This window comes from Gavialis gangeticus, unplaced genomic scaffold, assembly GCF_001723915.1.
Source record: "Gavialis gangeticus isolate Ggan-Ray unplaced genomic scaffold, GavGan_comp1, whole genome shotgun sequence".
Taxonomy (NCBI): Eukaryota; Metazoa; Chordata; order Crocodylia; family Gavialidae; genus Gavialis; species Gavialis gangeticus.
The window spans coordinates 219641671-219666636 of NW_017729032.1; the positions used below are offsets into that span (position 1 = coordinate 219641671).

The 24966-nt window shown below is 39.3% G+C and overlaps 1 protein-coding gene across 3 annotated transcripts in view; it reads left to right on the top strand.

Annotated features, from left to right (window-relative positions):
* GRIK1 (glutamate ionotropic receptor kainate type subunit 1) overlaps positions 1–24966 on the top strand; it is a 324503-nt gene that overhangs the window by 193689 nt on the left and 105848 nt on the right. For all 3 annotated transcript variants that reach the window (XM_019525354.1, XM_019525352.1, XM_019525353.1), the window contains exons 2-5: positions 877–1044; positions 3429–3686; positions 10963–11144; positions 23616–23669. In XM_019525354.1, coding sequence (XP_019380899.1) covers positions 877–1044; positions 3429–3686; positions 10963–11144; positions 23616–23669 — 662 coding nt within the window. The remainder of the gene's footprint in view (positions 1–876; positions 1045–3428; positions 3687–10962; positions 11145–23615; positions 23670–24966) is intronic.

Below are 24966 nucleotides of genomic sequence, written 5' to 3' on the forward strand. Positions count from 1 at the left end.
CCCCCAAAGCTTTTAGACTAACACAGCTAAAACCAATAACCTTGAAACACGGAATATATCGTAATTAGCCATTTCACAGCTGAACAAGATAGAAACAAAATTCAGCATCCTCCTGCACTCGGACACTATTGGGTAACAAACCTGATTCTGCCTAGTGTATGTGCCTCCTTTGCATACTCACAAAGCAACCTTTTTTAAAATGGACTGTAATACCTAGAGGAAACATACTTTTAACTCCCCTGTGCAAGATGAAGTTTCATTTCCATCTGGGAGAACTTTTACAATCTTTGAATTCTCCTTTGCCTGAGGAAGGGCATTTGGGCCCAAAACCTTGCAAAGAAAGATTTTTTTCTTGCTACTATTCAGTTGGTCTAGTAAAAGATATCACCTATACCACAAGAATTTTGTTTGCCTGTGCTTTTAGACCGACACAGCTAAAACCGATATCCACAGAAATGGTACAAATGTGAACCATGCCACATAAGGTGTGCCAAAGATGACTGAGTTCTAAAGGCAAAAATTTCACAAGTGCCTAGGAATACTTAGAAGTCTACATCCAGTGCACTTTGAAGTGGAAATATTCCTGATATAAAAGGAATCTTAAGCTGTGAAAAGTAGTACATATGCAGCATCTTTCATAAAGATTAGTTCAACCGGTGCACAGAATATTGGATTTATTGCACAGAGTAGTGACATGAGGGATAAAACTTATGACCTGTATTCATTTATCATAGACTCATGGTCTGAAAGTTGAATATTTTTTCCATGAATACTCTTTTCTTTTTTTGCTCAGAATTTGCTTTTTTTCTTCTCTTTAATGTATAGTAATGAGCAAAGATATGAATAATGCTTCCCATTTATCTTTTGTTTCCACAGGAGGAATATTTGAAACTGTGGAAAATGAACCTGTTAATGTTGAAGAACTGGCTTTTAAGTTTGCAGTCACCAACATTAATAGAAACAGAACATTGATGCCTAATACCACATTAACCTATGACATCCAGCGAATTAACCTATTTGACAGCTTTGAAGCCTCAAGAAGAGGTAATTATTTTAATATTTTAATCATTTTCAGCATTATGTATATTCTGTGTAGCTTTCCCCTTTTGCTACTGCTCAGATATCTAAATACAGAATATAGTAAGAAATGTTGCCTGCAGAATTCTTTTGAATTAGGAATGAAGTTGGAAGAGACTTAATCATATATAGTCTCTGGCGAGAGACCTATATGCTAAGAAGCCAAGCTGGAAAATGACAGGCCCAACGTAATTTTGTGCCAAAAAATCATCATTCTAAAGAAAGTGAAAACAGACCAATGGGGAACAGTGAAACATCCTGCTCATAATTAACCCCCCCACACAAATACCTATAATTCACACTAACTGAACTCTAAGGTACTATAAGGCACATGGACCAAAGACAGGTTATCCTGAGATGTTAATATTTCACTGGATAAAAGCAGATGGATTACCCTTCTTTAACAATTTATGAACAGTTGGCTTGTAAAGGAGTGAGATAAATATACATTCTTATGTATTTATTTTCATCAAACAAAAGAGTGTAACAGCTGGTTCTGCCTGAAGACTAGATGAAAACTCATTTGAAGCTGTAAGGTTGTCTTATACAGAGCTTTTTCCTTCACTTCCAGGATGCAGCCATGAAATATCTTTAAAATTCTATAAGTATAGTTCTCTAAATTAAGACTCTGCCAAAAAAATGACAGAAACACAACACACCATGGTTTGAGGATCTGCTCAAAGTGGTCTTTCAGGCCAGCTGAGGTTGAGATGGGTATGCAAAACCACATCATGAAGCTTAATAGGAACACTAATATGCTGCTGCCTCTCAAAATGTCAAAATTACTACATTTGCCTCATAACAATGTACTTATTGCTCTGACTGAAAAAAATGGTGAGCAGTTTCAAACAAAACAGGATTCCCTTTTAAGTCAGTTCTTTGCAAGTTTTCTATTAAACTGCCTTTCAAATATCAGTGCTAGAATTACATATTGGTCAGATAATTTTATATTTCATACAAAGAACCTAGATTGCAACTATTTTCATAGTTCCTTGAAGGACTAACTACATTTAAATCAGAAAAATGAAGCTCACTACAAGCATAGCTATAAAGATTCAAATACAAATGCCACAAAATAAATGTTATTAACTTTTTCTGCCTCCTAAAATATTGATATCATCTTGTGATTTGTCACACCGCCCATGATCTTTAAGAAGGTTTGCAAATTAAACTTTAAAAAGGCATGTTCTTTGTCCTGTCTGTAAACCCCTCATTTGCAGGCTGAGAAAAGAGGAATTGATTGATTTCCTGTCACATTCTATTAGGACTACAGAAATAAATATTAGTTACAAAAAAAGAAAAAAGTCTCTGCTCATTTAAGATGGTCAGACATCTACTATTTCAGGGGATTATAATAATGTCAAGGTTTCCAACAAAGAACCAGACTGTCAGGTCACAAGGTATTGTTTTGCCAACTATAAAAATATTTTTAGAAATATTTGCAGTTTGGTATCTGTCTCACATACCGAAGCAATGGAATTTGATGCTTTTGAGAATAATTATCTTCAGAAGAGATGGAAGGGGAAAGACAGAGAAATGAAGAGAAACACAAAGGTTGTTCACGATTTTGTTACAAGAAATATTATTGTTATTCCAGTCGTTGGAACTTCTTAAGTTTGCATGATATATTTTCATATTTTTTTTCCGATTATAATAGGACTCAATTTCAACAATGTTTTGTCATTTTCCCCAACAGGAACAAAAATCATTTGAATTAAAAATATTTTGTCATCAGAAGTCAACATTTGATTGGCATATCCTTAAAGAAACAGAAGTTCATGTTTTCTCTGTACAATAGCTCCCCATTTCCCTTTCCATTTCTATAAGGGGCCTGACCCTTCATTGTGTACAACACAATGAAGACTCAGGGATTGTAACAGCCTTTCCCCTTTATGGAACCTTTCCCCTTTATAACACTTTGGCTTGAAATTAAACTAACTCATTTTGTAGCAGTTTGCTGATCATCGAGGGAATCTCTAGAATGCCTATTGTGAATAAATAAATATCTTCATTGCCACTCTGCAACAAAACTTAATTCAAACAACATCCATTTGGCAAGCAAGTTGTCAGCAGAGCTTGAGGTTTCTCTAAGATAACATCCTTGAGTGAGGGATTTCTACTCAGTCTGATTAAAGGTAATGAAGTGGAACAGTCTTTTTTCTTTGCAGCAGGTTGCGCTCATCAGTGGCACAACTTAGAGCACCAATAGGCACATCCCTTGTTGAACTGAAAATAGCTGCCCCTTCGCAAATCCAACAGCAGCCTTTCAACACAAAAATATAACAGAAAAGAGTGACTTGTGTTACAGATTATTTATGGATTTTTTTTCTCTCCTCTTTCTTCTCTCTCAGCATGTGATCAGCTTGCACTTGGTGTAGCTGCACTATTTGGACCTTCCCACAGTTCCTCAGTCAGTGCAGTGCAGTCCATTTGCAACGCACTTGAAGTTCCTCACATACAGACCCGATGGAAGCACCCTACAGTGGATAACAAAGATACGTTTTATATCAATCTCTACCCAGACTATGCAGCCATCAGTAGGGCAGTTTTGGATTTGGTACTACATTACAATTGGAAAATAGTCACAGTAGTATATGAAGATAGCACAGGTATGTTATCATTGGGGCATCATAATACATAAAGATACATTTCGCTTTATGAAAAACTGTGGTAGTAGTAAAATTTAGAATACGGAATATAGGTTTTTTTTAAGAAGTATTTAACTGATTTCTTAAAACTGAGGTGTACTTTTTTTCTCTAACACTTTAGCAGGTTTCACTTAATTAGGAATCAGAATTCCACATTCAAGTGCTTTCTAGTGTATGTTCTGGTGCTTTCCAGCTTCAACCGTAGAGAGAGAATATGTTTTGACTATTGCTATAAAGTGGCATCATGCTTTCCACCTGTGGGAGCAATGACTTGGATCCAAATTGCTAAACACCCCAGGGTGCAGCTGTGTGATATATTTTATCTGAATGACTGGTTATGAGCATTACTGATGTCTACTTGACTTTGAAGGAAGGACAAGTATCTAGAAAATTAGATCTAAACTCCAGTTGAAACATCTTTATTGGGAAGAATATCTAGCTCCCCCCAGTTGTTTTTTGAAACTACCAGCTTTGTTAACAATCTGGTAGATTAAAGTCAGGCTGCAAATTCTCCAATTCTTACTAATGCTCTTAGCTTGGAAACAAAAGGCCCCTTTCTACAACTGGCACATAGGTAGTACTGTCTTTGTTGTAACCTATTGCAGATCAGCTGCAACAGCTTATCCCCTTTTTGGTGAATGGAGCAAGAGGTTTTGGGGATGAGGGTGATGGAGGGGTGGGAGAATGGTGCAGAATGACAATCATGGGGCTATAGTGAAGAGTTTCCAAGGATCAAAGGAAGAGTTTCCTTCAATGCAAAGACTGAAAATATACAGACCAAATGTAGTGAATACATATTTGGGAACAGGCTATGCCAACCTGGTGGCCAAAACCATACTGCTGAAACATGGCAACAGGTACCACCAGTGCCATTTCTCTGATTACAGTGGTATTCAGTTTCTGAACATCCAGTTAGCCAAACTGTCACCTCATTGGTAGATTAAAAAGGAATCTTTATATGGTTCTTAGAAAAAAGGTCCTTTTCTACATGAGCTAGCAAACCACAATCATGTTTACAATTAATGTTTGAATACGATTACAATGAGTATATTATCAGCCACAGGGCAAATACTGTCTTAGATTAAGGCTTTGTTACCTAACAATTGCATGGAAAATGTATGTGCAACATTCCAGTTACAGTTTTTAGAAATTAAGAACTGACAGATATCAAAACACAGGAAACTAAAATAAAAGGCCAATGGCATATTGGTTGACTAATAATTTTTCATAGGACTCTCTACAGACTAAGATGAAATCATATTAAGGATAACATCCTTATGGTGTCACATCCACAAAAATGATTACTTGTAGCTGCATGGTAATTAATGCAGAGAACAGAAAAATGGAGCTGACTAAACACTTGTCTAGTGGACAAATGCTGCACACTGGTATACACACCTCCAAGCAAAGTAAGCAAAAAAAATCAAGAGAGGGAGTTTACAGAATACCCTTGCACTAACTGCAATACTCTAAGTTCAAGGTAGCTCGCTCCATTTTCAAAGTGGAGTAAGCTACCTCACAAAGTGCACACTAAGGCCACCCACTTAAGAAATTAGTCCAGAGCAACTAGTGTGATGTATGTTCATACTCAAACTTACTGTTTAGTGAATTCCTCATGTGGAAAAGTCCCTGGTAAATTCTTCAGCATCAAGCTCGCTAGCAATACCCGAAGAACACTGGCTACAACACTTTCTCGCCAGAGACCATGAATGCTTGATTCTAACATACCTAGGAAATGGTGGTGTAAAGCCCATATAGCAAAAGGAGTCAACTATTAGCCTTACAACCTTAGGGTGGGTTTTTGAAAATCATTCTAGGCTAGTGGTGTTCAACCTTTTAGCCCCACAGACCAGATTAGTGGTACAGAGCCCATCTGGGGGCTAAATGGGGTCCTGGGGCTTGGCACTGGCCTCTCCCTGCCCTACACACAGGGATTGGGCTCTAGGGACCCATCATTGCCATTTATGGCCACCACATGGCAGGATTGGGCCATGAACCCCAGCACCACCCCCAACTAGCCTTACATACTGGGATCAGTGCCAATTCAGCACCCAGTGCACAGGGCTTCCCATGTGTCTGGAAATTCGGCAGCAGAGGAGCAGTGCCACTCCTCCTCAGCCACCAAATTTCCAAACCCATGGGGAGCGCCATGGATCAGATGACATGGTGCTGGAAGTTGTGCACTCCTGCTCTTGGTTAATGCAGCTTGGAAGTTAGTGGCACGGTTATGCTAAAACTTTGTCTTGGCTATAAAAAAATGGCATTTTTTTAATGATGCATTACTTACATGTGTCAGTTTATCCCATTCAAATCCTAATGGAGTCAACCCACTAGCTGGGATATCATATTGACTGCCTAGTTACTTTGTGATAAAGCTATATTGCTTTGGTCCCTCTGGGATTTCAAAGAAACAGAGACATCAGTGATGCATGTTATTTATTCTGTTATTTAAAAAAAAATCTGCCAGGACATCTGGCCAAACAGAAAACACTTTCAAAATCTCACCATTAAGTTCCCTCAACCCATTCTTTTCCTTCCTCACCCGAAGTGTGCTGCTGCATTACCAGGCAATTACTGTATTATGAGATAATTTTGCCACTCTTCTTCTATTGCCCATTGGGCTTCAGTAGATAATGGATTTTACAGCTCGACAGCTGTTCAAGTGGCCTTCAAATTGATCCTGCGATGCTTGTTTATCCAGGCTTATTCTGTCTCATCAAAGTATGTGATTAGTGGTCACTACATTTTTAGATAGGATAGTCAAAACAATATTCCAAGAAAAGTGCATATTGTAAAATGTGACATGACACTGAAAACCTTTTCCTAACAATGCCCAATGTTTTAAGATGGTAGACCTTGGTGCCAACGTTCTGCCCTCGCTATATTGCCAAAATTTACTAGTGAGCTGCGAGCAAAAAAGGGAGAAGAACAGAGATTGGTTTTACTGCAGTGTTTTTTTTTCTTCATTTCTATTAAGTAATTCCAGCTCAGCAGAATTTTTGTTGGGCTCACAGTACAGCATGCCAAAATATGTTTATGGGTAAACAAGTGTAACTTAGTGTTTCAGCCTACCAATACATTATCAAATTAGCATTCAAAAAACACTTCCAAGTGCTGCTTACTTCTTAAGTTACAAAGATGATTGATGTGAAAGAGATTTCACTTGCAAAGATGCTTACAATTTAAATGAATAATCAATTGTGACATTAAATTGGACTAAGGAGTGTAAACAGATCAAATATGATCAATAAAAGTAGACTTCTTTGAGTCAGAGTAATATTGCTTGCCTCAGGTATTTTTCCCCCTGAATTATTAAACTATAAAAGGAAAACAGCCCATCTGGTTTGTTCCTGAGAAATTAAGTACAAATTAAGAAAACTTTCATTGCAGCATCACCTATCACTGTCTGAGGCAACATAGGAATAGGTGTAGTAAGACAATCCTTCTGAAAAGCTCATCTGTCTTGCATTCTCTTGCATGGACAAGAAGCTGACCTGAAGTCAACTCATTAGTTGAGTTAGGTGTACAATCCAGCTCTCCTGACCTCTACTATCCATTAGACTCAGCATCGGCAACCTAGAGGATGGTCCACGAATAGGATGGATCCAATCTATCTATCCAACCTGGGCCCAAGGCAGCACACAGCCGCACCAAGCCACCCATCTTCTACAGCCCTCCCTGCTGCTCTTTCATGCCTGTCCTTATCTTCACTGCAAAGGGGCCATGGATTGCCAGCAAGTATAAGTGCAGGCAGCACAGATGCTGAGGGCATGGCAGGGAAAATTTGGGTGCATTTGCCCGATTCCCTGCTAACAAGGTCCCCCTTAGTACATTGATTTATATACAATTAAGATTTGGAATTCTGAGTTCTCCATAACCCCGATATAAGCAATATCTGTAACGTACATGCAAAAGGTCTTTTTTGCTCTCTCTTACCAGCTTGATCTTTCCTAAATCAGGGATATATGATATATTTCTCATGCCAGTTACATCATGTCATCATCTATAAGAATTTTCAATTTTGCTTGCTCTAGCATTAGTTTTATAATCCTGAGGAGCATATCTGTTCTTGACTCAGTTCAATTTATTTGTAGCAGGGGTGATCAACCTGCAGTGCATATGTGACAAGTGGCCTTGGCAGCTTCCATGTGTGGCACATGGCAGATTGGGGTGGCAACAGGCAGCACAGCAGCAAATGGGGCAGAAAGCAGAGTAGCAGATAGGGCAGGGGAAGGGGATTGGGGTGATACTTAGGGGAGGGTGAGGTCTAATTTATGGCATGTCTGTTAATGTTGGCTCCCACTGATTTATAGCAAGCTGCATACAAGTTTGTACTACATTGGCCTTCTCAGAATTCACATTGGCATAAGAGTTGTGACTTTCCTAAAGGATTTAACAAAACAAAAAAACCCCACAGGAGGTACCTTTCCTCAGTGATGATTAGGCCAGTGATTGTTGTTGTTGGGGGGGGTTTCTTAAAAGTCTGCTCAAGTTATTCAATATTCTGGAAACTAAAGCACATTCCACTAAATACTGCTTGGCTACCATTCGCCAGTAGGCTACACCTAAAATAATAACCATTCACCAATATTAGAAAATCATAGATGATTGTTATGCTGCTCTAAGATAATTGGTATGGTGTCTAGACCTTTTACTATGAAGTTTCTTTACTTTTAAAACCCCACACGTAAAACAAACATTTTTACTGCTCAAATAACCAAGTATCCAGTGAGAAGCGTATGATATTTTAAACAAGGAAGATGATATATTTGAAAAATTACATATACCCCAGGAATTTGTAAGGAAAGTACCTCTTCATCTTTAACTAAAACATCCCACCTGTTACTGTATCATACCTCTACAACTTTTAAAATTCACTTATTCCTTTTAACCAGCTTGTATTATCTACCCACTGAATGCAGTGCTTTCAGACTGTACCTTCAGCCAATGCACATAGCCTAAAATGAGCTTCTCAGGTGCATTTTAGGTTCAAGATACACAGCTTCCATTCCTGAACACATTTAAAGCTTTTGTACTTACTTTTATTATCCTATGGTGTGTTAACCCCTCCAATTTTAAACAGTGGAATAATAGTATTTTAAGTAAGAGTCAGAAGAAGAAAAACTGCTATTCAAACATTTCACTAAATCCATAAATTCCTACCACTATCATCTGCAACACAAGTGTGGCACAGTCCCAGGTGCTACCCTGGCCATTTAAATACAGCAATAATATTTAAACTAGTGAATTTGTATCTGTAAAATGCTCTAAAAACACTTTAAATTATTTTTCTTGAATTTCAGTTTTTCTCTGCTAAAGGCATTATTTGTCCGAGTGACTAAAGCACGACATTTTGCAGCCAAACACTTAAATGCTGGCTAGAGCCAAGCTACAAGTTCACAGCCAAATTCCATAACCTGCCCTGCTTGTTAGAACATAGTTTTAGAGCACTGTGCCCCATCTCATAACAGTGAACTTGGATTATGTCACATTTAAGGGCCTGGTGGGAAGCCAGCTTGTAGCTTTTACAGCACGCAAAAGAATTTCCATTTGAATACTCATAGTGGTTAATAATCTATTTTTCTGATGCTTAAAAAGCCCTCACTGCAACACAGAAGCAGAACTGTAGGGAGTGAGGGAGGGGAGCTTTTTTTCCTTTTTTTTTTTATGTACAAGTCCTTGAGTGAAAAGCAGAAGCCTGGAATGCAGCCATCACAACCTAACTCTAATAAGTAAGAGGGATCTTTTAAAAATTGGAGTTTGGCTAACTTCAGTACAGCATTAATATTAAGGGATCATTCAACTGAGCAGGTTCATGCACAAGGGAAACCAGATGCCCACTGGCATCAGCTTGCTGATGGGTTCATTTTCAGAATTTCCATTTGTTAGGGTTTTAACTTTTTTAATATGTGCTTTTTCATTTAATCTCTATTCATATTTGTATTGAAAGATCCCTTTTACTTCATGCAGCAGAATAGTCTTATGAAGTGTTTTTTGTTAGAATATTAAATTCATGGATAGAGATTGTAGACATATTGCATAGGACCCTAAGTCTCTGTCTCTGTCTTTTAAGTGAAGGGATAAATTACATGTGTATACAATTAGACAACTAGTAAGCAGTGTACTCCATTTAAAATTTTGAGGGCAGATCCTGATATAAGTGTACACAGCTCTGAAGCAGCAGCTCCCAATCTGTGGTACACATACCACCAGTGGCATGCAAATATCCTGTCAGTGGTATGTGTTAACAGATTTATGACAATTACTTAATATGACCAAAATTTAATGGTGGTACTTAAGGTTGAACTGAAAAATTTGCTAGTGGTACTTAAGGTTGTATTGTTTTAATTGGTGGTGTGCAATCTGTCAGTTTGGGAACTGCTGATCTAGAGTTTTAGATTAAGCTACATAGTTTCACACCAGTTGAGGAAGTAGGTTGGGAAGTCACACTGGACATGGCTAAAACCACAAAACACAGAATGATCTCAGAGTTCAGTTATTAGTAGATTCAGGGCACGTCTACATGGGCATGTCTGTGTCACCATGCGGTGCACTACGGCATGATCTACACCTGATTGCCAGCTACATCACTGTAGCAGCACGGTCCCAGGGTATAGTGTGCTGCTACAGCAATGTAGTGGCATAATTTAACCATGTGCCACATGCATGGTGCAGTGGCGAGGCACAGTTAAGAGGATAAAGATAATATAAGGTAGTTCCCCTTACTAGAAAATTTTCAAGGTCCTTTGATGCCAAATTAATAAGCACAATATGTATGTCTATAAACAATACATCAGTATTGGTAAATGCCACCCACCCTAACCAGCTGAATTTGAAACTAAATAAGGTGGCTATGCTAGTCACTGCCTTTGTGCCATTATTTGCCCACTTCTGAAATCAGAATGGAAGGTTAACAGGTAAGAGTTCCCCAATTGCAAGTTTGCTTTTTTTAACATTGAAGATTATGACTATGTGCTGGAGAAAGAAAGAAGAAAAATATGTCTAGAGAAATTGAAAATGCCTTGTAGTGTGTGCGCTTACAAGGTAAACATGCTCATGAGCAAAAAACATCTGTATAACCTGCACTAGCAAGGGAACTGACAAATAGGAGGTTAACAGCTTAACCTTTAGATAGGTGGCAGTTTGAAATATAGTGGGAATGATAAGAAAGTCTGTCTAAAGGGCAATAAATACTTGTGCAGAACAGGCAGTTGTTTGATTAGATGTCATTTTCTAGGTCTAATTCGCCTGCAAGAGCTCATCAAAGCCCCTTCCAGATACAACATTAAAATCAAAATCCGCCAGCTGCCCTCCGGGAATAAAGATGCCAGGCCTTTACTCAAGGAGATGAAAAAGGGCAAGGAGTTCTATGTGATATTTGATTGCTCACATGAAACAGCAGCAGAAATTCTTAAACAGGTAAGGGGTGGCGGGGGGCAGGGGGAGTGCTTTCATAGTCTCAAAAGATATTGTTTTGTCCGGTTTTCATTTGCTGGGAAATGGTACAACTGCATTCATAAGGATTAGGGTGAGGTTTTGTGTATTTTTTTCCTTTATTTTTTAAAGGCAGAGGAAGTTGGTATGAATCAACTCATTTGAGTTCAGACCTTCAGCTGGGTTTCACAGCTCTACAGAAGAGCTGTTTGCATGGCACCAGGAAAAGATTTATATTTGTTGTCTCTTTCTAACCAAGCAGAACTCAAGACGTTTCATTAATTTTGATATATCTGGCTTCAATTTATTTTCAGACTTGTTATGTCAAAAAGAAATTTAAAAGGCCATTTCCACGCATGCCATAATTTGCTCTAATCAAGCAGGTCTCTCCACAAAGCCTACAGGAGTCAAATTCAGCTCCGAGTCTTGCCAGTGTAAATCAGGATATTTATATACCAATATACTTCACTAAATTTCAAACTCTGAACTGGAGGGAGAGAGTTCTTCAAAGGAAAGATTTTTATCTAGCAACTACATTTCAACAGCATCTCAGAAAAGTGCTGTTAAGATACGAAGTTCCTGTTCTACAGATATTAGAAATTTAAGACCCCAGTCCCACAAAGTTTACACTCAAACTTTAATATATATGGTGAGTAGTCCTACTTACTTCAGTACATAAAATTAAAGTAGCTGAATACATCTTTGTGAAACCTGGGTCTGAGACATCTGGATGCTCTGCAAGGGCAGACCTCTGTACCCATAAAAGGTGCAGACAAATGTCAGCTTGCAGGACCTCAACCCCATTACAGTTGAGCAGGTAGGGAAGCATCAGGAAGATGTACGATCGAATCCATCTCCAATGCGTAGGTGTGTTGTTCTGAATTCAAGGGTTTTTTCAATGCTAATTAAATATTTTCAAGAGCAGGACTATATAGCCCAGGGATGAGCTTTGCAGTGGCTAGTTAAGTGAACAAAGTGAATTTTAGGGGCTACAATGGAAGAAAGTGAGATCCTCTAAGCATGCTGGAGGATGGGGAGTATTTCAAACATATCAGATTATATATCAAAAAAAAAATGAGCATGGAATCCAGGAGAGGATAGGACACAAAGGGTGCCCCAAAGCAGGATGGGCTGACAAATCACATTGTATGAGAAGCATAACAGAGACAGTAAGATGCAGGCTCAGGCTGCAGATGCACATTCAAATAATCTGGGAGAATTCTGAGGTTTGTTTTCCTGGTAGAAAAGCAGCAACTCTCCTAGCAGAAGCTGTGTATCTGTAAATGGCCAGAAATAAGATCTGCTGAATTTTGAATGTGAAAGCAGCGTGAACTTAACTGTAGAAGGAAATAGGGAGCTAAAGAAGTACAACAGGTCAGAACTGTGGGAAGGAAGCAGCACAGCTACCGTATGATGAATAGACTGAAGAGGAAAAATAATGAAAGACAAGAGTTGTGGCTCCAATTGTCCACTGAGTAGTCCAGAGTGGGACCAGACAAGAAAAGTACATTATGAAGTTTTTGTAAAAGGCAGAAGGAATGAGCAATCTAGGTGAGGGAAGCAGCAGCAAGATAAGGGAATTTCTGCCTGTCAAAAAGGTGGATAAATTGAAGCCTGGAGTCTGCTTTGATTTACACTGATTACTCATATGATCACATGGCCCTAAAGCATGGAGTTCAATATTCTCAGTACCCCTACCGGAAAGTCCTATATAAATTTAATAGGGAAGAAATTAAAAAAAGGGCTCTCTCAAAATGACTCTGAAAACCCATAAGGTTTAATAGAGAAGAATATCCTTTCCCTGGTGGAGACTTTTAAAACCTTCCAATTGTGGATCTTGATAGAAAATGTATAAGTCAGTGATAAGTGACACACAATGGCTTATACAAGCAGGAGTCAGAACCAAAAGCATTCAGTGTTTTCACAATCTCATTGTCCTCAATTCTTAAATTTTATATTTCTACGGAATAACTGAAACCAAGTAGTCCATACTGGAAAGGACAGAGAAGCTGGATATTCAAGGATGATTAGTAGAGAGGCAGGACAGATGCATTTAAGAGGGTAGAGTCAATATGAATGTGTTGCATTTTAAGCAATGAAAGTTTTTCAAATTCTTAATATGTACATATGTTTATATTAAATACATTAAATGTAAACATATCATTTATACATACCTTTTTTGTTATAACATTCTACATTCATTTAAGTACATATAAACACATTTCCTGTTCCTGCAATATAGAGGAAGGATTTTAGCCCAAAACACTGGAGCTCCTTGTCAGAACAGAGAAGCTCAGTCTGTTCCTTTCCTCAATAAGCCATGACATATATTTACCATCCACATATAAGCGTGTGCACATGAATGCACCTCTCCAAACCAAGGCCTGTGCATCTCTCCATACCTGAGACTCTGTGTACTCCCCCCATACCAAAGAACTGTATCTCTGCTTTTCTTCTGCATCTCCCCCAAAAAGTCTCTTTCCTCTCCCCCTGTGGTACCTTTCCTTTTATAGGGAGCACAGCCAACATCTCTCTTTTTTTTCTCTCCCACCAGGGAAGAGGAAAAGCAGGATGTTGGTAGATGGAAGTAGTGAAAACATCTTGTCTATAACATAAGAAAAGGAGGTTGGGGTGAGGGAAGAGATCAAGGTCCTGCTCCATATAAGGGAAAGATTTCCTGCCCCTCATCTCCAAGAAGCCAGGGTGGAACTAGAAGTGAGGTACAAAAGCATTCTTGTTTGACCACTTAAAAACAAAATCTCACATTTACACTGCAATGTGCAAAGCACTGCAAAGATGCTCCATACAGGTGCAAACACACATCAAGGTTTTGCATGCAGTATCAGGGCTCAAAGCCTCTCACTAGGATTTCTTGAGTGGGACAGGAAAGAAGGAAAGTGCCTTGGTTTAACTAAATCCAATTACATTAGAAATTAATCCCTAAAAACAATGTACAAGCATGGGCAGAAATACATTTGAGATTATTCTGCATATTTGAGACCACAGAACAAACAGGTTTCACGCTTTGGGCAGTGAGGTTTGTCTGGGTTTTAAATTAAAAAAAAAAAAAAATCCCTTTTATGGAGTGTGCTTCCTACCTTTAGCTTACTTAATAGCTCAGATAAAATATCACTGAGTCGCACATCTTCCATGAGCAACTAGCAAACAAGCAAGGCAAGACAAAAAGAAGCTGGTAAATCAATAAGCTAATTTAAACCAGATTTACAGCCCATACCTGAGTGGCTGCTCTCCTCACACTTACTTTCTTTTCCAGCTTCAGAGAAGCCCAACCTTTTGTAGCCTCTGATAATCCCTGATTCATAGATTCATGGATTGCAAGGAGCTGGAAGGGACCTTGTAGATCATTGGCTGCAGCCCCCTGCACTAGGCAGGAAAAGACAACGGTGGTCAAGTGACCCCAGCAAAGTGCCAGTCCAGTCTCCTCTTGAAGATTTCCAGAGTAGGTGACTGCACCACCTCTCGAGGGAGCTTATTCCACAGTCTGATCAGTTTAACAGGCGCAGCTGTTCTAACTGCTTCTCTCAGCCCCCCAAGCTGGAAAGAGTGGAAAGTAATTTTGATTTATTTAACCTTTCCCAGTGGTCTGTTCCTTTTTTGTAGCTGCTTGGAGGTTTCTTTCGGGCAAAAGGGGGATGGAGAGCTACTGAACAGATATCATTCCTAGTTTGAGTTCTGAAGGTTACTAGGCTCTATCACTGACAGAGAGAAGATATTTTGCTCTAATAATAGATGTTGCTCCCTGATATACTAAACAACATAGTCCTTGCCTCTGATGCTCTTCCAAGAGCATCTGTAGCCTTCTGGAATTGAAGAAACCTGGCTAATAGTTTATAGATTCTGCCAACTGTGCCAACAAACTTTATGAACCAAGCAATTCAGCTGACAGCATGCATGTCCCACAAGCTCCATCACGTTTTTAAACTCTGTGAAGCAATGGGTTATAGTGATATCATTTGCAAATTCCACACAATGTGCCAGCTGAGTTTAGAAGGTGGGATTTTTTGAAGGGCACCTCTAGGAGCTGGTTGCCTCACTCTTATATGCCTTTTGGAAATCCCAATCTTATGCTCCCTGAATCCAAGTGATTTGTTTGCTGAAGTTTGCATGTAAAGCTCTTGAAGTGACAAAGAGCTAGATACAATACAGGATGAGGACCTAGATGAAACTGAGGAATTTGCATCCAAAACAGTGAGGCAAAAAAAGCCTCCAGTCAGCTGCTGCCTAACCTTGGAGGCTTTTGAACTCACTCAAATGCCTCTCTGTTCAAACTCAAAGTTTCCCTTGACACCTGAAAGTCTGCTTCTGCATGTGCCTAGCCTGTATGACTCAGCACCTATTTCCTGGCTAAACATAATCTGGATTCAGAAAATGGGTATTTCTCTGCCAAAGGCTCTCTATATGCCCAGATTTATGAAAGCTCACCTAACGCACCCTGACAGGATTGGGGTTCCTACACAATGAAGTTGCAGCTGCTACCACCACCTTTTAGAATGCAGGGAATTGTCGCTAACTTGCATATAACAGTCTCAAGGTTGATCTGCTGCTCCTGAGAATGGGACACCTTCAACATAGCAGAAGACAAACCCATAATATAACCGGTCCAAGCAGAGGACCCTGATTCCCAGCCTATAGGTCAACCTGGAAAGAAAGATCACTCTTCATGTTAAAGATGGTACAGGGTAACTAAGGCTAATTTAAGTGCATTGTGCTGTATAGATACTAGGGTCATGGAGGAAGCCGAGAGTTCCCCTAATGCTTAGGGCATCTAGCTGTGAGATGGGAATGTTGAGTCCTGGTTCCCTGCTTTATTTCTGTGTTTTATATTCCTGAGTGAGGTTACTAACCATTAGGGCTGTGTGAAATGGCTCCGTTCCATTTCACCTTGAGTTTCGAGGTTTCAACGGAACAGTGTTTCATATCGAATTTCATTTTGATTTGAAAGAGCTGTTCCGTTTTGCTTCATCAAAACAGTGAGGCTGTTTTGATCTTTTGCTAGATTGGCTGGGCACAGGGAATCAGCCCAGCTGGGCTGAAGCCCCGTCCCCACCCCAATGGTTGCACTGGGGAGGGGAACTCAGCCCAGCAAGGCTGAATTCATTTCCCCAGCATGATTGTTGCACTGGGGTTGGGAACTCAGCCCCTCTGGGCTGATTTCCTTTTCCCAGCCCAGTCTAGCTGGGGCTGGGAACTCAGCCCGGCTAGACTGACTTCCCATCCCCAGTGACATGGTCGAAATGTTTTGACTTTTGAAACATTTTGATTAGCCTTGTTTTGCTTCAGTTTTGCTGTTTTGACCTTAAAATGAGTGGAAACAGTGTCAAAATGAAACCGCCAGCAAAATTACAGTAGGCGTTATTAAAAGAGGACAGTGCTTGGCTGAAGAAGGTACTGATCTAAATACTGCAAAACCCAACACTCTTTAAATAGAGCTAATTAAACATTAAAATATTCAAAAAAGATTTATTTTTATTAAAACTCATCCCTTTCCCCTTATTTTTATTGATATTTTAATAAATTTGCTTAGTGACAAAAGTTGAAACTGTTAGGGAAAAATAATGGGAAAAATTTATATATATTTTTGAGGATTTTAAAAATAAACAGTGTTATCTTGATCTCTGGAAAATGGAAAGTTGTTTTAGCTTCTGAAATTTCTTAACATTTCTTTATAATTTTTTGACCAGTCCCCCTCCAACAACTGTTTTAAAGGTACATATACCATTAACTTGGGGGGAAAAAACAGTTAGCTTGGGTATTATTGGCCAGTAGTGATTCCACTTGTTTTGCAAGACAGCTTAGACCAGCTGCATCTGGTATAAGTGAATGCCTGTGTGCAGGTCAAGGTTTGCTTGAAAATAGTCAAGTTTTTAACATTAACTTGCCATTTATTCTTTTTATTTAACCATAAGTGATATAGTTTTAACTGTTAGACAAACTCATCTGGTATAGACTATGAAGCTATTCATTTTGAATTATCTCCTCCCTCGTGCCATTTTTTAAAATTGTTTTTATGGAATATTTTTATGTAATAGATTGAATTTTTAATAAGATTTAGGACATTCATAAAACAGTGAAGATTTCTATAGTCACTTTAACTATGTGGAAGCAAAATAATGAATTCAGCAGTAAGCACTTGCTAAGTACAATAAGAAATGTGAAAATCCCTCTAATTATAATAAAGTACACCAATTTAATTACTTTTCTTGATTAGAGTAACTTTGGTTTTCATGGACATTAAGCAATCAACACTTTGTTCTTGGGAACTCTGAGAGCATATAAAGGAGCTCCTTCTTAATGCTGCCCACTGTTCTGGAGTAAATTCTCTCTCACACTCTGAGAAATAAAAGCCATCAGGAATAATTTTAGCCTCTTGTATGCCTCTGGTTAAAAACAAATATGGAGAGGAAGAGGTTGTAACTCCGGCCTTTTAATTATTTTAAAAATAGAAGTTCCACTCCTTTATGATTCTACCTCCAATCATTTGACATGAATGAGGAAGCCTAACCTAGTTACAAAAACAGAACTGCTGCTGTTGAAGAATTGGAAAAATTTCCATGATTAAGTGGGCCTTCTGCGTCCAAATCACCATTTGAGCTTGGGGACAAGAGGAAGAGATGTTTATGTCAGTTATTTCCCTGTTCACTTATTGGGCTTGAAGGAGCAGTCAACCAGGAAGATTTCCTCTGGTCACAGGGCTTTAAACTGTTTTTTCTTCCTAAATGATGTCAGTCACCTAGGAAAAATCCTACCACATTGTTTGAGAAATCAGTGAAGACAGCAGGCATCTCTCCACATCTTACACAAGAGCCCTGTCACATATAATTTGAATAGGGAACATCAGTAAATTAAATGTCCCCCTTTTCCAGTACCCTATTGGTAAAGTGAGCAGTTTCTGTGTTAGATGAATGATTCAAGAAGGCTTTACTCCCAGTAAAAACAGGGGTGGAAGGAGATTGGGGTAATTCCTATGGTGGAAATTCTAATTTGTGATTTGTGAGTGTACCTGTAGTTTGAAAAGTATGCTTTATTAAATTGTCACAACTACTGACCCTACTAGATCACTGTGGATTTAACCAGGAATCTCCAGAGTTAACAGCATGAAAATTCATAGCGCCAAGTAACGTAGCCAGAAGCTGTAATAGTTTCACTACTCTTCTGGATCCAAAATAGGGTGAGACACATTCACACTGACCAGCAGGTTACAGTAACACTTAGGTTATGTACAAATAGTCAACAAGCCCAAAACTGAATTGATTCATTCTTTGCAGGTTAGTCTAAACTTCAGAGATTAAATTGAAACAGAAGTGAACAGACATTTAGCTTTGATTCAGGAAATGCAGCCACATGCCTGCAGTGGCTCAGGCCAGAAGCCTAGAACATGGATCTCTGGCACACAGCCAGCATGGGCTGTGTGTTCACTTTCTCTTCCTGCTGCCCCTAAGCTCTTTGGGATTTGCAGTCCAGAATCACAGCAGAAGGACTCTGCAGGGTTCCTCATCACTTCTTCTTCCTGCTTCTGGTGCCTCCAGGATTTGTAGTCCACAGTCACAGTCAGCAGTAAGTTTGAGTGGGGAAAGGGGTGTTTATTCCCTTTCCCTGGCCCCAGACCCTATCCAGGGTTTGCTTGGGAGGGAGGCAGTCCTCTTCCTACAGATTAGGCTGCATCCTCAGCTGGGCTTGCCCCCTGCCCACTCTGTTATTAGCCAGCCCTCATTGCTCCAGCTAGGGGGAAGAGGGGCAGGGACAGCCCTGCTCTTTGGAGCAGACAGCACAGCCCAGCCCAGCCCAGCCTAGGGTTGAAAAGCATGCTGGGATGCTGGGGGACTGTGATTTAACTTGAAGCAGGAAGGGGTCTGGGACACAAATTTCATAAACTGGTTTGACCCAAATCAGTTGCAGTTAAGTCTGATACTACGTTCAATCAGGTTTATCTTAAACAGCTTCAGTCATTTTGAAACTGGTTTATAAGCACTGAACTTCTGTTCTGTTACAGGTTTAAGCCAGTTTCTGATCACTTAAATTGGTATAGGTGTAACTTCTGGCCCTAACCCTAGGGTCTGTTCACACAGAAAAATGAACTTCTAAGCTTGTCTAACTCTATCCCAACTATGCAGTTGATTCAATAAAAGATATCACCCTAAGAAATCCTTGCCTCTCATATAATTTCTGGACCACCATAGCTACAACATTTCTCAAACATTATCATATATTTTATATTGTCATAAGTATATTTAGAGTTAGTTGGGAGGAGGCCTTATTTGTCAACTTTATCTTCCTAACCCAAGAAAATAGATTAGTAATACTAATTAATCAGATAATTAGACACATTAATTTAAAGTTCATTAAACTGCATAATAGCACTCATGAAAAAAGAGTTAAGTATAAACAAGAAAGCTTCTTGATACAACTCTGTCAACAGACTTCCTTTGTAATTTATGCCTCCCTTATCACTGTAGTTTGAATCTGCCTTGAGCAGAGACTGTCAACAGTTCTAAATTACGAAGTAGTTTTATAAGGTGCATAAATGCCTACTAGGAGCTACAGTACCATGCAGCAACTATGCACTGAAATGTTTCCAGCCATGGTGACCCCACAGTTCAGCTAAGTATGTGTGTATACTCCAGATACCCACAAAGGAGCCATGTGCTAATTAGCCCCCTCTCATGATGATGCTTGTCAGATGTTTAAGCCTGGTGAAGAAACAAGAATAACTGGAAATGGGTAAGAAAGGTGCAGCTCAGCTGTGGGAGTGAAAAGGTAGTTGAAATGTATTCAATGTAGTGGCTCACCATAACTTGAAAAAGAGTCATGGACACTGTGCTCCATGGGCATTACTATGTATTTTATTAGGACAGACTGCACTAACCTATCTTTTTGGCATGTTTGTCCAATATGGGCCACATGTTTTACAGTCACTCTCAGTGTTAATTAAATGCATTGTTGGTTTCCCTTAGTAAGCACATGCTGCTTTGGGCAGCAGTTTAATGACAGATAATGTGTTTAATGAGGTTTTCTTGTATGTAGATATAAGATGAAAAACCTTGCCTTGTATTCAAGTAAAAATGGTGTTAATAGGCATTTGTATATGCTGCCAGTAGTATTTATAGTAATTTATATAAGAATTAACATTCTTACAAAGTGTGATATTACCCCAAATACGTTTTAATAGAATCAAATCCATCATCTTTTTCTGTCAGGCCATGTCTACACCATAGTCTAGAGTTGTAATTGCATCATATGTAAACACACACAGTTTATACTCTCTAACACTGCTGTTGGTACTCTGAGCATCTGCAATGATATGGGATTCAATACAGCCTGCTAAGCCCCTGCAGGACCCTTATATGCCCTCAGTTCCTAAAGCCAATGCTGCCACAGCTTTGTGGCTACTGGTACTCTGAGCTAGCTAGGGTGTGTCTGCAGCATGTAAACACATAACTCCAACTGCAGTGAAGAAACACTCAGAGTGCCTTTACATGTGCGCCAATGTATTCTAATTAGACTGTTCTAGCATCACTGCAGCGTCACATGTATAAGCCTATGTGTGTTTTAAAATCATCACTGGGGTGCTTTAGCTAAAGCTTGTTGAAGGAGCTTTAGTGAAAACATCCTACAGCAATTTTTAAATGCATGAGAGTTTAAACACATGTGATGCTGTGGCGTTTTAATTAAAGTGGCTCTCCAGGAACCGATCTAACTAAAATGCAAGTGTATACCCACATGTATAGGCAGCTTTGGTGCTTGGTTTTCCTTACCAGTATTTTAATGTAAATGTCTGTATACATCATTAAAAACAATCTATTAATATTGTCCATCCCAAAGTAGCCACCCAGTAAAAGAAAAAGAGGTTATTGCCTACTGGCAAGACTGACTAATAACAAAATATTGTGAGTCACCCTAGGGTAGCTGCATGTCTATCTATTCAAATCCTGATGCAACTTACATTGGAATACAAGACCACATTGGCGATGCATAGGGGGTGCATGCGGGTTCATGTGCATTCCCTGAGCTTGGCGGTGCATCCCTTGCAAAAAGGTGCCACTGACACTGCTGGCAGCACCTGTGGGCAGTCACCACTCGCCACCCCACCACTGCCGACACTGCCGGCCACGTCAGCAGAAGGTCCCCGATCGCTGCTGGCAGCTGCTGACACTGCCAGCAGCATCTGCAGGTGGTTGCCAACCGCAAGTCAATGCTCGCCACCCCACCCACTGCCGACAGCACTGTGGCCACCTGCAGGAGCTCACCGCTTACTGCTACTGCCTGTGGGAGCTCACTGTGGCCCCCCAACCTCCAGGGGCATGCAAGACCAATATAAATTATACAATCATATGTAATGGTATGTTCATATCCCAAAGTAGCCTTTCAAGACCCTAGCTAGCTTAGTAGCCTTACAGGGTTCAAATCAACATTAGACTGACTAGTGACCTATATGAAACAAGTTGGGGGTTTTAGTACAATTTCTGCTGAAAAGGTGTCCATATTACCAATATTTTTTACACTAATTGGCACCTCTGTAGTAATCTTAGGAGTGACTTAACATGGATTGAATAGTCATAGAGATGGAACTACCTCAAGTGCAGAACTGAGTAAAAATAAAAAGTGATGTGGAAAAGTCTCCATTTATGCTGTTATGTATCATTTTTTGTATAAATAAAGGACATCAATCTGTGGCCTTTCACAGGTAATAAAACACTTTAGGAAATAAAAAGGCAGTCCTGAAATGTAAATTCAATGAAGTGGTTCAAAGAAATACTTAACTCCCTGTCTTGTTTTTAGCACTTGGAAGTAGATTGGTCATTCTCAATGAACACTGAGCTGTTTTTTATTATCTACAGTAGATTTAGGAGGACTGCTTCTTTCCTTTCTTTAATTGGGGAATTGCCATTCATTATCAGGCAGCTGGTTTACAAAGGCCTTTTCTACATGCAGAATTCTGTAATGCTAATTAATGCTATTTGCCCCTACCATACCACCATCTCTACAGATGTTTGCTCCAAGTGCTTTTAAAGATACTGCTTAGACTCTTTTTGTTAGTCTGACTGAAAGCAAGGCTGAATACCCATTTATTCTGTGCTCATACTACTATGGTCACTAGTAAATAACCTGTAGTATCACAATTAGGTAGTCATCCCCACACTGTCCCACAGCATGCAGTATCCTTCAACTACTTGGCTAGGGAGATATATGGGTATTACATTTATATTGATTTTTCCATGGTCCAGTCTATCTAAATAACCAACCATGCAAGCATTCAGAGGGCTTAAATCTCCTAGAAAAGGTTGCACTCACTCTAAATTAGTTCACTTCACAAGGTATGCTAAATTAGATTGAAATCGGGTTAACCCAATCTAGGAAAGGTTAACATGATCTCCTGAACACCTCTGACCCCCCAGCCCCCGACCCTGACCTGGCTACTTTTAGCCCCCTGTCCTGCCCAACCAGACCACCCTACACCCATAGACCCACCAAGCGCCACTCCCCCAAGGCCCTGTCAGCCCCGCTAATCCCAACCCCCCCCACCCCCACAGATCCACCAGCCTCTCCGATGGTCTTGATAGCTCCCCCCACCCCAAGTGACAATGTCTACAGATGTTGGCAAGTGAAACAAGCCTGAGGGTGTGGAACACTGTATTACACACACCAGATAATTCTGAAACAAGTGAACCAACACAAGAAGTTTAGCCCTTTTTTCCAGTGGTATAATGCACCCCAGATAACTGGCCAATGTAATAAAATAGGCAGAAAAAGTTAATTTTCCTCAGTTCCTGACAATAATCATTTTGTGCTTTAAAAAAGTTTAATTACCACACTCTACCTTAGCTTGCCTACCTTGAGAATTTATTAATACTTGGAAAGGCATTCCAGCACAGAGTACTTTCACATGCTTTGTCTTGATCACCTCCTGTACAATTTAATTCCGTAGACTGATTATATTGCATTTAAGTCTTTCTTCCTTTGTTTTTTTTATGTTTACTGCCATATTTTCACTGAATGTCTTGCTCTCACTTTAAGATACAGTAAAACAGAATTTCTGACTAGTTTTCACCACATTTTCCATTATGTGATAACTAAAAATCCTTTCTAATGATACCTCATTCCAGACTAGACAATTGCACCATTTTTACCACCATCCTCCCCAACCCTAAATATAGGGATGCTATTTTTCCCTTCTGTGACTGCAACCTTTTGTCAGTTTCTTGAATGGAGGTGATGACGTTTTTCATTTTAACCAAAAATAATATGTGTGCTACTTCTGAAGAACTTACAGTTTTCAATGTAATCAATGTCATATAAGCTGCAATGTACAGTTCCAAATTAATTCTGTGCTCTTAATATACAGTGAAATAGTGTGAAAATACCTAGAATGAGGTATGCTTATGCTGCTTCCTATTTAAAACTCATGTTTCACCATCTGACTTTTTTCTTGTTCAACAGATTCTCTCCATGGGAATGATGACTGAGTACTATCACTATTTTTTTACAACACTGGTAAGAACTACTCTGGGATTTGCCAATTAAAAATGTCCTCCATTAGAACAAAAACAGCTGAAAGCTTTTATCTCCCTCTGAGTTTTGAGTGTCACTATTACAGCTAAAAAGCACTGAAATACCAAATATTATTATGACAGTAAGCATCACTGTCTTTTGCTGAAAATAGCCTGCAGTGTCTATCAAATCCTGCAGCACTGGCCAATGCTTTCCCACCCAGCTCTCTTCGTTGTGCTTCATAAAAATGATTCAAGTGAAATGCCCAACTGCACAGTTATATTTGGGGAAATGCTTTGGGTAGAGGTAGAATAATGAGGTCTGAATAATACCTGCAAATTACACCAAACTTCCCTGAGGTGGGGTTGAATTCCAGCTTCCTAGATCAGGAGCCATCTTGAGCTCTGCAAAGTTTGCACTGAGGCTCTAATTCAGCCCAGCATTTCAGGATATGTTTTAATCAATCCCTAATTCAAAAAAGCACTTACCTAACTTTAAGCCTATATTTAAGTCCAATTTATTTGTGCAGTACTGAGACGGTCGAAGGTTCAGCTAGTGTCTGCTATGTAACAGCTGTAGGTTTTAGTGGTCAAACACTTGGTAATAAAGTTTCACTTAATCATGAAATGAAATATGAAACAACATATTTATAAAGCATTTGAGACCTTTTCAAGCTTTCAGAAGAAGAGGCATCCCTGTATTTCTTTTGCAATACAATACCAATGATTATTTGAATAATCATTAAGTATATCACACATTTCTTCTGTGTTTGTGATCCAGTTTTAATTCTATATTAGAGGAAGAAACCATAGCCCATAGCATTGAACACATCACCTCATACATGGTAGGGTTTTTAAATTTCATTTCATCACATAAACATTTATGTAGAAATGCGATTCGCTCTGAATCTAAGAGCCACTCTATCAGTCAAGTAGACTTCTTGTCCAGAGTATTTAGAACTTGAAGGAGGATCTTCAAAAACCTTGCTTACCATCTACTCTAATTTCCATCAAAATGCAAAGTTCACTTTAGGACCAGATGTAGGCTTCTCTCCATTTTGGAGTGCTAATTAATTTAATTTTAAAATGTCAATGCTTACTAGCAGTGCCACATTACAGTAGCCAGGACAGTAAGCTACATCCCCTGTACTTTGAACAAGTAGTATTGGTGATATCTCTGAAACTGTGGTATCTGTGGTATTGGTGGTATCTGCTGTAAAAGTTGACATTTTAATGGTGACAGCATCAAGCAGCCATGACTTGATCATTTGTCTCTTCGCAGGACTACGTGTATCAGCAAG